This window comes from Mirounga angustirostris, unplaced genomic scaffold, assembly GCF_029215605.1.
Source record: "Mirounga angustirostris isolate CCGP_5_RB_7025 unplaced genomic scaffold, mMirAng1.0.hap1 SCAF_17, whole genome shotgun sequence".
Taxonomy (NCBI): Eukaryota; Metazoa; Chordata; class Mammalia; order Carnivora; family Phocidae; genus Mirounga; species Mirounga angustirostris.
In genome coordinates this window covers 28,564,742-28,577,456 of record NW_026991725.1, presented here as the reverse complement: position 1 = coordinate 28,577,456, position 12,715 = coordinate 28,564,742, and the positions used below count along the sequence as shown (strand labels likewise).

Here is a 12,715-nt window from a genome sequence, read left to right as displayed (position 1 = left end):
GAGTTTGGACTAGATGCTAAGTGTTGGGGGAGGCCATTGATGAATAGACTTACCTCACAAGAGCGGCTGGTATTTGATTTTACCCAAAGGGATAAAAAGTAAATTTTGCAAAGAAAACAATTTGACATCCATGCATGGCAAGTTCCAGAACAGGTTTTTAGTTGGGTGACTTTTCCTAGGAAAAGGTTAAGCCGCTGTGATCCTTACGCACCAGCCAGACTCCCTCTCCACCCCACCACTGCAATTGGATAGCCCCAGACAGTTGATCTTGATCCAGCAAAGCATTTGGCATTTTCCCTTATAGACAAGACAGAAATGTGAGCTGGATTTAAAACTGAACAATTTTGATAAAGCTGAAGGAGAGCTCTATGAGGTTGTTCCAAAGCTCCATCCTGGCCCTGAGCTGCCTGGCATTGTCCAGAGTCCCTTGAATGGAGGCAGGGAAGCTGCTCTCCACCCCGCAGATGGCTGCTGGCTGTGAGGGAGCTCCAGTACAATGGGTGACTGAAGCGGATTCAAGGCAGCCTTGACAGATTGTGAAGTTGGGTTGAAACCAACAAGATGAAATTCACCAGGGATGAGTGCTAAATCCTGTGTTGAGATTGTGGAAAATTGGTTACATAAGAAGAAGACTGGGAAATCTGGTTAGGTGGAAATTTATGAGAAAAGAAAGAGGGAGGGAAGGGGAGAGGGAAAGAGAAGAAAGAAAGAGAAAGGAAGGAAGGGAGGGAGGGAGGGAGGGAGGGAAGAAGGGGGAGGAGGAGAGGGGGAAAAAAAGAATCGGGCATCACAAACTCACAACAAGGTCCCCTTAAGTCAGAAGAGCCAACCAGGGGACCCAACCAGGAGAGAAGCCTGCTGTCCTCTGGGGGACAAGGTCCTTGCTCTAGATATCCAGTCCCCTTTGGGGCACCACATTGTGAGAAGAAGTGAAAGCCAGGGAAAACCAAGAGAGGGATACCAGATTAGATGAGGATTTGGCCACCCAGGAGCTGAATGAGGATGACAACCAGAACCTGGAAAGAAAGCAAGCAGGGCTGGGCCTAGGTCAGGCTTTAAATGTGGGGTTCAGTGGCTGAGGAAGAAGGAAAAGACTGCCATTCAGGAACCAGAACCAGTGGGACCGAATGATGATTCTCAGTGAGAGGGAAAGGCCGCTCGCGTCTCTAGAAGAAATTCCCAAGCATTATGACCGTCCAACAATGGATCTTATTACCTGAGCGGAGGTGAGCCTCCACCTCATCCTGGGCCAACACCAGCACCATCGATCGCGCCCCTGCTCCTGTCAAGCATACGCTAGATCCTTTATATTGTTATCTCATTTAACCGTTGTTACAACAGCCTCACGAGGTAGAGATTATTACAGTTCTCACTTGAAAGAAAGGCCCAGGACCAGAAGGCGAAGTAACTTGCTCTCAGCTCAAGAGGCAGAAGCTAGACTGGAACTGACCGATTCCCCACTGCGTGGGTGTTTGTGCCGATAGAACTGGGCAGTTCCTACACTTTCTGGAGGCACTCATGACCGTACTACTCTGTGAGTGTGTTGTAAGCAGTAGCCTTTCCTCCCTCCCAGATTTTGCACCAAAGTTCGAGGGCTCTGGACCTCCAAAAAGCCGGGTGATTGGACCCTCTCCGTCGCACTCCCTTGCAGCTCGGGTATGGGGGCTGCAGGGTGGGCAGAGGGCGGGCAGGGCCGGCGGGCGGCGCGCGGAGCCGGGCGGTGAGGGGGCGGCGCCCCGAGGTCCGCGGGGTGGGGCGCCGCCTGCAGGGGGCGCTGGCGGCGGCTCCGGACGGAGACAATCGCGGTGAGCGGCCGCCGCGGCCAGAGCGGGAGCCCGAGCGGCGCGGCGCGGCGCAGAGCCGGGGCTGAGCGGGGCCGGCCGAGCGGGGCCGGGCGGGAGCCATGGGCCGCTAGGGCCCGGCCGAGCCCCGCGATGCCGCCGCCGAGTGGCCCCAGCGTCCTCGCGCGGCTGCTGCCGCTGCTGGGGCTGCTGCTCGGCGGCGCCTCCCGGGCTCCCGGCAAGTCGCCGCCGGAGCCCCCCAGCCCGCAGGGTGAGTCTCGGCCAGCAGGGGCAGCGATCGCGGGCCTGTGCCCCCTCGATCGGGCCCCCGCCCGCCAGCCCCTCTTCGCGGCGCTCGCGAATTGGGGGGTACTCTGTTCCCTGGGTTTGGGTGGGGGGAGCCCGGCGACTCCGGGTCGGCGCTTACTGGGGAGAGAAGGGAGGGAGAGGGCGACTGCCGGGGCGGGGGTCTCGGGGAGACACAATGGGGAGAGCGGGGGTCCCCGGGCTCCGCGCCGCCGCCCCCTCTCGCCTTGTTTTTCTCTCTCCTGGTCCGCGAGGCGCTGCTGCCTGAGCCATTGTCTACCGAAGACACCCGCCCAGGGGCGGGCTGGGGCGGGCGCCCGCTCCGCAGCCCCCTGCGGGCTCCTAGCTCCCGACCCGGGCTGGGTGGGGGCGCGAGCATCGGCTGCCACCTTGGACCCGAACCGGGGCTGGGCGCCTGGAGCTGGGCTGGGAGGGGGGGGAGGGGAGGAGGGGGAGTGGGTGAGGCGGTGGGCGGACAGCCCCCGGCCGGCCCCCCCGGGTTCAGAATTGGGGGTGTACCAAAGAAACGCTGTCAGCCCTTGAGGAGGGAGGGGCTGCACTTTGGGGGGGTCTGGAAAAAGGGGTACGTGGTGATTCCCAGCCAAAGCGCATGGCAGGGCTGTGGTGGCGGAGCCATGCTGAGCTGGCTAGCTGGCTGTGGGCTGTGCCGGCTGGGAGGGCAGGTGCCTGGGTCCCCGTCCAGCAGACCTCCGGCTACTCCTATCCCCAGCCCGTCCCCAGGTCACCCCCTCCTCATCTAACCTCTCCATAGCAGTGAAGGAGAGCCTCCCGGCGCCTCACGGGCCCAGGTGGGTGTGTGAGGTGGGGGTGGGGTGGGCTCCCGCAGTGGGAGAGGGTGGGAGAGCTAGACCATGACTCCCTACCGACGCCTGGCTTCTCGGGGGCCTCCGCCCACTCCAGCCCTGCGCCCACCTTCCAGCCTCCTGCCCCACGACCCCGGTTACTCTTCCCTCTAATCGCCTCTGGACCCCATCCCTGCCTGAAACCGTGCTCTCCACTCCTCATCTCTCCACCGAGGAGCTGACAGGAAAAGCGGGGGGGGGGGGGGGGGGGGGGGTTCTGGTTGAGGGAAGTGGGGTCCGGATGAAGGGAGGGGGTCGGATTTCCTCCTGGAATGAGGCAGAGCTGAAGCTAGGAGAGGCGGATACAGTATGGAATGTCAGGCTTGAGAAATGGGGAAGGCTCACCTTCTGGCCTCAGTCTTCCCTGCTCTCTGCGGGAGGAGAGGATGCTTTGATGGGTAGGAAGGGGCCCTGGTTTCTCAAAAAGCCTTTCCTTCAAGTCCTATACCCCAGGGGAGGGGGCCCAGGGAATTAGCTGAAATAGAGCCAGGATAGGGGCTCTATTCCTCAGGCCACTGGCTGAGTGCCCAGGTTGAGGGGAAGGGGGAAAGAATCTGCTAGGCACCTGCCCACCCTGTATGGTTCCTTGGGCCCCCTCCCCTCTTCTGAGGCTTTGGCCCTTGAACCCAAAGCATTCCTTCAAATGACCATATTCCAGACTCCTGGGTCCCCTCTTCCCAGCTGCTCCATCCAGTTGCTCCTAGCCTGGGTAGGGGTGGGGAGTAGCCAGGCCCCTCTAGCTTCTCAGAATTCCTCCTGGGTAGTGGTGGAGGAGGGGCAGGAAGATTGCCAGCGCCTGGGAAAACCAGAGAGTAGGAAAGAATCAAGTGTGTGCACCCACCCTGCCAAGTTGGGCTTTGGCCTGGGAGGGGTGAGGGAGGTGGGTTCAGGCGAACAGCTGGATGGGATGCCAGGGCCAGGCGTGGCGCTGGCCCTGGAGTTGGAAGCCTGAGATAAGACACCTGTCATTGTTGAGTGTCAGGCTCCACGCATGAGCCCCCCGTGACCTCCCCATGCCTTGCTACCCTGAGCTTCAGGCTCTTTCTGTACCTAGACTCCCCTAGGTTTGTGTTCCCACCTGCTTCCCGGGCCCTGCACTGAGGCCTCTGTACCTTCCTAGGCATGGACACCTACTTCCATTATTAGCAGCAAGGTAGGGGTGAGGCAGGTTCTTGAGGGAGGGGCCATGCTGAGTGGGAAGAGGTAGATGGTACTATGGATCAGAGAGGCTGCCTAGGGAATCCATAAGAACAACTCCAGGCCCGGTCCCTACCCAGTCACCCCATCTGAGCTCAGGACACCTGCTGGCCCATCCTGGCCAAGCTCTCCTGGGGCCAGGGGCAGAGGCGGCTGGACTTCCTAGTCCTCTCCACACAAGTTTCCCTTGGGCCTGAGTCGGCCCCCCCAGATCTCCTTCCCCCTTGCCAGGGCCCCAGCTCCCTGCCCATCTCCTGGGAGGAATGAGGGCGTTGCCATGGTGACTGACTTGTAGCTGACCAGCTGGGAGGGGGCGGGCAGTACTTGCGAGGGGGAGGGGTCAGGAGGTACTTGTTTGGGCTTAGGGGTTGGGGTGAGTCCCTAAATCTGAAAGGAAACAGGCTTGTGCAAAGGATTCTGGGAAGAGGATGAATAAGGGGGAAGACCATCTCCCTAGCGTCCCCTGCTCAGCTTTTTCTTCAGAACCCAAACTCTGACCCAGCGCGCCCCGCCTCCCCCGGCAACCCTTCCCATTGGCTGAATCCTGACCTCTCTCCTCTCCACCTGTAGACCCTCTGTCCTGGTCCTCCGCTTATTCCTCCTTTCTCAGCCCTCTTCCCTCTCCCCTCCCTGATGCCAGCCCCATGGGGTCCAGTGGTTAAGAATTTGCATCTAGGGGCAGACTCCCAGGTTTGGATTCCAGGCCTCCCCCTTAACTGCAGTGCAAGTATCTAAACTCTTTGAGCCTCAGCTTCTTTATCTGTAAAATGGGCTTAAGAGCATATTTTATGGAGTCTAATACATCATTGACTATAAGATGCACCATTACTTCATGTGCCAGTAAGAAAAGAAAAAAATACTGCTAATCATGATGATGACATCATCAATTAGAGGCATAATCTGAGTTCAGAAATGTAAAAATGTGGAAAAGTGCATGTGTCAGACTTGCAATATGGTAATAGCACCACCTGTCTCACAGGCTGATGTGGGGTTTAAATGAGGGCCCTATCCATGCTGACTCTTTTTTTTTTTTTAAGATTTTTTTATTTATTTATTTGAGAGAGAGAGAGCACATGAGAGGGGGAGGGTCAGAGGGAGAAGCAGACTCCCTGCCAAGCAGGGAGCCCGATGCGGGACTCGATCGGGGGACTCCAGGATCATGACCTGAGCCGAAGGCAGTCGCTTAACCAACTGAGCCATCCAGGCGTCCCATGCTGACTCTTATAAAGCCTTGTCTAGCCTGGGCGCCCAAACCACTTCCAACCCATAGCCTCCTCCTCTGATCTCGGGACTCCCCCCGCCCAGTTTTCTCCCCCCCCCTCACTCTCCTCACCCCATCTTGCCCACAGAGATCCTGATCAAGGTGCAGGTGTATGTGAGCGGGGAGCTGGTGCCCTTGGCCCGGGCCTCCGTGGATGTGTTTGGGAACCGGATGCTGCTGGCCGCGGGTACCACGGACTCAGAGGGTGTGGCCATACTGCCCCTCAGTTACCGCTTGGGCACCTGGGTGCTGGTCACTGCTGCCCGCCCTGGCTTCCTCACCAACTCTGTGCCCTGGCGTGTTGACAAGCTGCCCTGTGAGTGCAGGGGCAGGTGGAGGGGGGGGCAGCAGCTGACTCTATCAGCCCCTTCCCAAAATAGTCCTTGGGGGTGGAGGGAGCAGGCTTTCTAGCAGCTGCTGCCCAGGCTGGGGTACGCAGGGGCTGCTGAAGGAGGATGAAGTCAATGGGATTCAGATGGAGGGAGTGCCCTGGGGTTGGTGGGGGGTGGGGGGGAGCTTTCTCTGGAGCTGACGGATGGGCCACCCCTCCCACAGTGTACGCGTCAGTCAGCCTCTACCTGCTTCCGGAGCGGCCGGCCACCCTCATCCTCTATGAGGACCTGGTGCACATCCTTCTGGGCTCCCCTGGTAAGGCTCCTCTTTCCCTCCCCCCACCTCATGCCCGCTCCTCTTCCTTCCCCATGACCTGGGTATAGAGAGCTCCGCTCTTCTATGTATTAGTGCTGGGTGCCCTTGAGCAAGTCACTTAACCTCTCTGAGCCTTAGTTTGTTCATCTGTAAGATGTGGATATTGATAGTATCTATATCATCAAAATGAAGTAAGGATTAAATATCAAGCATGCAAAAAACAGCGCAGAAGGTGGGCAATAAATGTTTATTGTTATTGGGGCTTCTCGTGGTTTCTATTCTCCCTCTACTCCTACCATTAGAATTCCTACTCCCTGCCACCTGTTTCATCAGTGGGTCTACACATACTTCTTGTGCACCTACTGGGTGCCTGGCTATGTTAGAAGGCCATGAGAGGGTCGTTCCATAGGAACTGAGCAACTCAAGGGCAAGGCGTGGAGCAGTCCCACAGTGTCCACTCATGGCTTCAGTCTCACCCAACCAATCCTTCCTGTAGCACTTGTGCTACGCCAGGCATTGTGGCCGGTGCTGGTGAACAATGGGAAGGTAGAGCAGACCTGCTCCCTGTCTTGTGGAGTTCACGGACAAGTAGGAAGACAGACAAACAGATCACTGCCAACCCTGAACTAATTACAAAGCAGGCAGAGCCGTGGAGTAGAGGGCAGTGGTCTTCAGCATTGAAACAACCCTAACCTGTGAGTGTAGCAGGGCAAGAGAATTTGGGAAGGGAGCTATGGGACCGTGTGAGCTCGAGAGTTAAAGGGGGAGCAAAGGCACCCTCACTGGAGAGGAATCCAGATGCAGGGGCAGAAGGGGACAGCGAGGGTGCAGGGGATGCGCCGGACTGGCTCTGCAGGAGGGGCGCCTGGTGCAGCCTGGTTGATCTGGCTCGTACTAGGGAGCCACAGTGGGTTTTGGAGAGAGAGAACCCGCCTCCCCAATTTATATTCTTAGCTTGAGCCCTTGTCTCCAAGGTACTTGTTTGCTCATCATCTCCCTGATCCTGAACCAGAGACTTCTAAACTGTCTTTGGAGGTTTCTAAAACGCCAAGTGAGGGGGGCCTGGCTGTCTCAGTCGGTAGAGCATGCAACTCTTTTTTTTTTTTAAGATTTTATTTATTTGACACAGAGAGACACAGCGAGAGAGGGAACACAAGCAGGGGGAGTGGGGGAGGAAGAAGCAGGCCCCCCGCTGATCAGGGAGCCAATGTGGGGCTCAATCCCAGGACCCTGGGACCAGGACCTGAGCCGAAGGCAGACGCTTAACGACTGAGCCACCCAGGCGCCCCTAGCATGCAACTCTTGATCTCATGAGTTCAAGCCCCACTTTGGGGCATGGAGCCTACTTTAAAAAATAGTAATAAATAGGGCGCCTGGGTGGCTCAGTCGTTAAGCGTCTGCCTTCGGCTCAGGTCATGATCCCAGGATCCTGGGATCGAGTCCCACATCGGGCTCCCTGCTCCATGGGAAGCCTGCTTCTCCCTCTCCCACTCCCCCTGCTTGTGTTCCTGCTCTCGCTCTCTCTCTGTCAAATAAATAAATAAAATTAAAAAAAAAATAGTAATAAATAAATAATAAAATAAAATGCCAAATGATCCCTTTGTTGCCCCTGGCTTACGACCCTCCCATGGCGCCCACTGCTTTCAAAGTAAAGCCTAGAGTCCTTCACAAAGCTGAGTGGGCCCCGTGGGGCCTACATGCCACTCAGTCACCTGTGTTCACGGACCAGCACGCTGCCCTGTGCCTCTGGGCCTTTCTACCATCTGTTCTGCTGGAGGTTCCTTTGCACCTTCTTTCCTGGTGGAGTCTTACTCATCCTGCAAGACTTCACAGGGCCTTTCCTAGCTGGGGGGGCCAAGCGCCCTTTGCGTCCTGCTATTTTAATAGCAAGGGAGGAGAGAAAGGGGTTTAGAAGTTGGGCTGGCACCACATTCCTGGGCTTCGGTCGGGCTCCAGGATTGTGACCTTGGGCAAGTCACTAAACTCCAGCCTCCATTTCTTCGTGTATACAACAGGGTTGATAATGAAAACACCTAGTTTAGGGGCTGTTGTACTAATTACAGGAGTTAACACAGGAAGCCTCAGAATAGTGTCCAGCTTAATAAATGTTAGCAACTACCATACTGTATTGGAATTCTGTTTATAAGCCCCCTCCACCCCAAGACAGACAGACAGATACACAAGCTAAGCTGTGTAATGCAGTAACCACCAGCAGCATGTGGTCACTTACACAAAAGTTTTTGTGTTTTTTTTAAAGATTTTTTTATTTATTCATTTGACAGAGAGAGAGACAGCGAGAGCAGGAACACAAGCAGGGGGAGTGGGAGAGGGAGAAGCAGGCTTCCCGAGGAGCAGGGAGCCCCGTGCGGGGCTCGATCCCAGGACCCTGGGATCATGACCTGAGCCGAAGGCAGACGCTTAACGACTGAGCCACCCAGGCGCCCAAGTTCATTAAGTTTTTTTGTTTGTTTGTTTTTAAAGATTTTATTTATTTATTTGAGAGAGAGAATGAGATAGAGAGCATGAGAGGGGGGAGGGTCAGAGAGAGAGGCAGACTCCCTGCTGAGCAGGGAGCCCGACGTGGGACTCGATCCCGGGACTCCAGGATCATGACCTGAGCCGAAGGCAGTCGCTTAACCAACTGAGCCACCCAGGCGCCCTCATTAAGTTTTGAAAAATCAAAAATAAATCCAGTTTCTGAGTCACACCAGCCACCTTTCAAGTGCTTAACGGCCACGGGTAATAGTGGGTACTGTAATGGGCAGCACAGAGAGAGAACATTTCCATCCAACACAGCAGAAAGTTCTAATGGGTACCAAAATGGACAGCCCTGCACAAGACCGTGAACCTGAAGGCAGGGAACTGTGGACTGTGTCTTGTTCACCTTTGTATCTCCAGCACCTAACACAGTGCCCACCACACAGTAGGCAACAGTAATTGTTTGAGGACCCGAACCTCATCATTTTATAGGTTAATAAGGAAACGGTGTTTCAGAGAGAGCAAGTAACTTGCTCAGGGTCACACAGCCAGGACTAGATTTCAGGTCCAAGTCCTTTCCACATTACCATTCTATGAATGCAGTTCTCTCCCCAAGTCACCGCCCTCCCTGACCTTCCCAAGTGGCCTGACCCAGTGGCTCCCTGCTCCTCAAATACCTGCCTTCTGCTCTGGTCCCTGGGGAAGCCTGTCCCCGGCCAAGCCACAGCGGCCCCCCTCTCCATCCAGGCGCCCGCTCCCAGCCCTGGGTGCAGTTCCAGCGCCGCGCCGCCCGCCTGCCCGTCAGCTCCACCTACAGCCAGCTCTGGGCCTCGCTCACACCTGCCAGCACCCAGCAGGAAATGCGCGCTTTCCCTACCTTCCTGGGCACTGAGGCCTCCAGCTCAGGTATGCTGGGGGTCCAGCATGGAAGGGACGTTCCCCCCCCCACACTGCACAGGGCCTTTCCTAGCTGGGGGGGCAGGATTTACCCCTCAGCCGGGTCTCCTTCCCCCGCAGGCAATGGCTCCTGGCTAGAGCTGATACCCTTGGCTGCTGTGAGCGTGCACCTGCTGACGGGTAACGGGACAGAAGTGCCACTCTCTGGCCCCATTCACCTGTCCCTGCCTGTGCCCTCAGAGCCTCGTGCCCTCACTGCAGGCACCAGCATTCCAGCCTGGAGGTTCGACCCCAAGAGTGGTGAGTGCTTCCAGCGGCTGCAGCTGCTGGAGTCGGGGGAAAGCAAGTGGGTCTGAGATGGCGGGTGGGGGGTTAACTGGGTTTCAGGAAAGTCCTGCCTCTCCCAGGGCTGTGGGTCCGCAACGGCACTGGTGTGATCCGGAAGGAAGGCCGGCAGCTCTACTGGACCTTCGTCTGCCCCCAGCTGGGGTACTGGGCAGCTGCCATGGCTTCCCCCACCGCTGGTGAGAGACAGGGGGACAGCCCGCGACCGGGAGCGGTGGGGGAAGGGGAGGCTGGGAGTTGGGCTCCTGAAGGGCAGGAAGGGCAGCCACGCCTGGAAAGCTAAGCCCTTGCCTGGCACAGGACTGGTCACCATCACATCGGGCATCCAGGACATTGGCACCTACCACACCATCTTCCTGCTCACCATCCTGGCAGCCCTGGCCCTGCTGGTGCTCATTCTGTTGTGTCTGCTCATCTATTACTGCCGGTGAGTGCCTCCCACGCGGTCAACCCCGCTCATCCCCTGCAGACTGAGGCCTGCCCTCTGCCCGCTGTGGCGCTGGGCGCTCCGGCCCCAAAGAAGCATAACGTACAATCGTGGTCTTCAAGGCACTGACAGGAAAGGGCAGCAAGTGCACCCGTGAGACTGGTGGCTGACGAGAAGTGGGGGGAGAGGAGGCAGGACCTACGGGCCAGGCCCCTCCAGGGGACCCCAGGCTGGACGTGCTCCTCCTACGAGGGAAGGAGCGCAGCCCCCCTCAGGGGCACCCAAACGGGCTCAGCTACCCGCTGGCCCTCCCACAGACCTCTCCCCAACATCTCTTCCGATCCCAGGCATTCTCCCCACCCCTCCAAACAGCTTCCATTCCTCATCTTGCCACTGCGGGGTTAGGAAGCTGCTCAGGCCCCCCACGCTTTCCTGAGGTCCCGGTCGCTTCCCCCCCCCCCCCCCCACCTTCCAGGAGACGCTGCCTGAAGCCGAGACAACAGCACCGCAAGCTGCAGCTGTCCGGGCCCGCTGACGGTACCAAACGAGACCAGGCCACCTCGATGTCCCAGCTCCACCTCATATGTGGGGGACCCTTGGAGCCCGCCCCGTCGGGGGACCCTGAGGCCCCGCCCCCAGGCCCCCTGCACTCCGCCTTCTCCAGCACCCGGGACTTGGCCGCCTCCCGGGACGACTTCTTCCGCGCCAAGCCGCGCTCGGCCAGCCGTCCGGCCGCCGAGCCTGGGGGCGCCCGTGGGGGCGAGGGCGCGGGGCTCAAGGGCGCCCGCTCCGTCGAGGGTCCCGGCGGGCTGGAGCCAGGCCTGGAGGAGTACCGGCGGGGGGCCTCGGCGACCCCGGCCTTCCTGCAGGAGCCGCCCTCGCCGCCGCCGCCCTTCGAGCACTACCTGGGCCACAAGGGGGCGGCCGAGAGCAAGCCCCCCGACTTCCTGCTGTCGCAGTCGGTGGACCAGCTGGCGCGGCCGCCGTCGCTCAGCCAGGCCGGGCAGCTCATCTTCTGCGGCTCCATCGACCACCTCAAGGACAGTGTCTACCGCAACGTCATGCCCACCCTGGTGATCCCCGCGCACTACGTGCGCCTCGGCGGCGAGGCGGGCGCCGCGGGGGCGGGCGACGAGTCAGCCCCGCCCGAGAGCACGGGCGCCGGCCCCGCGCGCCCTTTCCCCCCGGCCGACCCCCAGCGCCCGCTGATGCAGGGCCACTCGGGCGCGGGCGGCGAGGCCGGCGGCGGCGGCGGCGGCGGCGAGGGCTGGGGGGGCGGGCGCTCGGCGCCGGTCAGCGGCTCGGTCACCATCCCGGTGCTGTTCAACGAGTCTACCATGGCGCAGCTCAACGGGGAGCTGCAGGCGCTGACCGAGAAGAAGCTGCTCGAACTGGGCGTGAAGCCTCACCCGCGCGCCTGGTTCGTGTCCCTGGACGGGCGCTCCAACTCGCAAGTGCGCCACTCCTACATCGACCTGCAGGCGGGCGGGGGCGGCCGCAGCACCGACGCCAGCCTGGACTCGGGCGTCGACGTGCACGAGGCGCGGCCCGCGCGCCGGCGGCCCCTGCGCGAGGAGCGGGAGCGGGAGCGCGCCCCGCCGGCCGCCCCGCCGCCGCCCCCGCCGCCCCCGCCGCCCGCGCCCCCGCGCCTGGCGCTCAGCGAGGACACGGAGCCGAGCAGCAGCGAGAGCCGCACGGGCCTCTGCTCCCCCGAGGACAACTCGCTGACGCCGCTGCTGGACGAAGTGGCGGCGCCCGAGGGCCGGGCGGCCACGGTACCCCGGGGTCGGGGCCGCAGCCGCGGGGACAGTTCCCGCAGCAGCGCCAGCGAGCTGCGGCGCGACTCGCTCACCAGCCCGGAGGACGAGCTGGGGGCGGAGGTGGGCGACGAGGCGGGCGACAAGAAGAGCCCGTGGCAGCGGCGGGAGGAGCGGCCGCTTATGGTGTTCAACGTCAAGTAGCGCCCCCGCCCGGCCTGGCACCGCCCCCCCGTCGGCCCCCGCCCCCAGGATGCGCGCGCCGCGGGGGACCGCGCTCTTACCCTCCCCGCCCCCCCGCCCCCCCCCCGGCCTGGAGAGGGGCCCAGGGGCCTGCGGAGCTGTCCGGTGTTACGTGCTGGGTAATGTCTCGGGAGGGACCTGTGTCGGCCTCCGAGAGGGAGGTGGGAGGGGTCCAGACCCCCACTGGGAGGGGCTGGGGAAGGAGGGCTGGGGGTGGGGGGAAGCAGTGCCTCTGTAAACGCGGCTGTACATAGAAAGCTCTATCGTGGGAAAGCAGGAGGGGCGACTGGGCCTCAGCTGCTAGTGTGAGGGCTGGGAAGGGAGGGGACCTTCTCTGGGGACCCCGCCCGAGAGGGGAGGGGGTGCTGCTTGCCGACTAGCCCACCTCTGGTGGCTGGGGCGGCTCTGGGGACTAGGGGATCATGTGATGGGATTGCTGTGGGCAACAGCAAATACAAAACTGGTGAGGTTAACTCCGCGTGTGTCTTTCTGTGGGGTTGGGGAATGTGGAC

The 12,715-nt window shown here is 60.2% G+C and overlaps 1 protein-coding gene across 1 annotated transcript; it reads left to right on the top strand.

Moving 5' to 3' along the window:
- Window positions 1-1,795: 1,795 nt before the first annotated feature.
- FAM171A2 (family with sequence similarity 171 member A2) lies at window positions 1,796-12,676 on the top strand. The gene is made up of 8 exons (XM_064583530.1): window positions 1,796-2,052; window positions 5,497-5,724; window positions 5,964-6,056; window positions 9,282-9,440; window positions 9,552-9,731; window positions 9,839-9,955; window positions 10,077-10,203; window positions 10,679-12,676. Exons 1-8 carry the CDS (start codon window positions 1,935-1,937, stop codon window positions 12,162-12,164), a joined length of 2,508 nt encoding a protein of 835 aa, XP_064439600.1. The 5' UTR covers window positions 1,796-1,934; the 3' UTR covers window positions 12,165-12,676.
- Window positions 12,677-12,715: the final 39 nt, after the last annotated feature.

Bases quoted from the DNA above. Each gene is read 5' to 3' on its own strand.
- FAM171A2 (XM_064583530.1), top strand. From the start codon at position 1,935: ATGCCGCCGCCGAGTGGCCCCAGCGTCCTCGCGCGGCTGCTGCCGCTG. The intron at 9,732-9,838 runs GTGAGTGCTTCC...TGCCTCTCCCAG, and splicing joins GAGGTTCGACCCCAAGAGTG to GGCTGTGGGTCCGCAACGGC. The intron at 10,204-10,678 runs GTGAGTGCCTCC...CCCACCTTCCAG, and splicing joins CTGCTCATCTATTACTGCCG to GAGACGCTGCCTGAAGCCGA.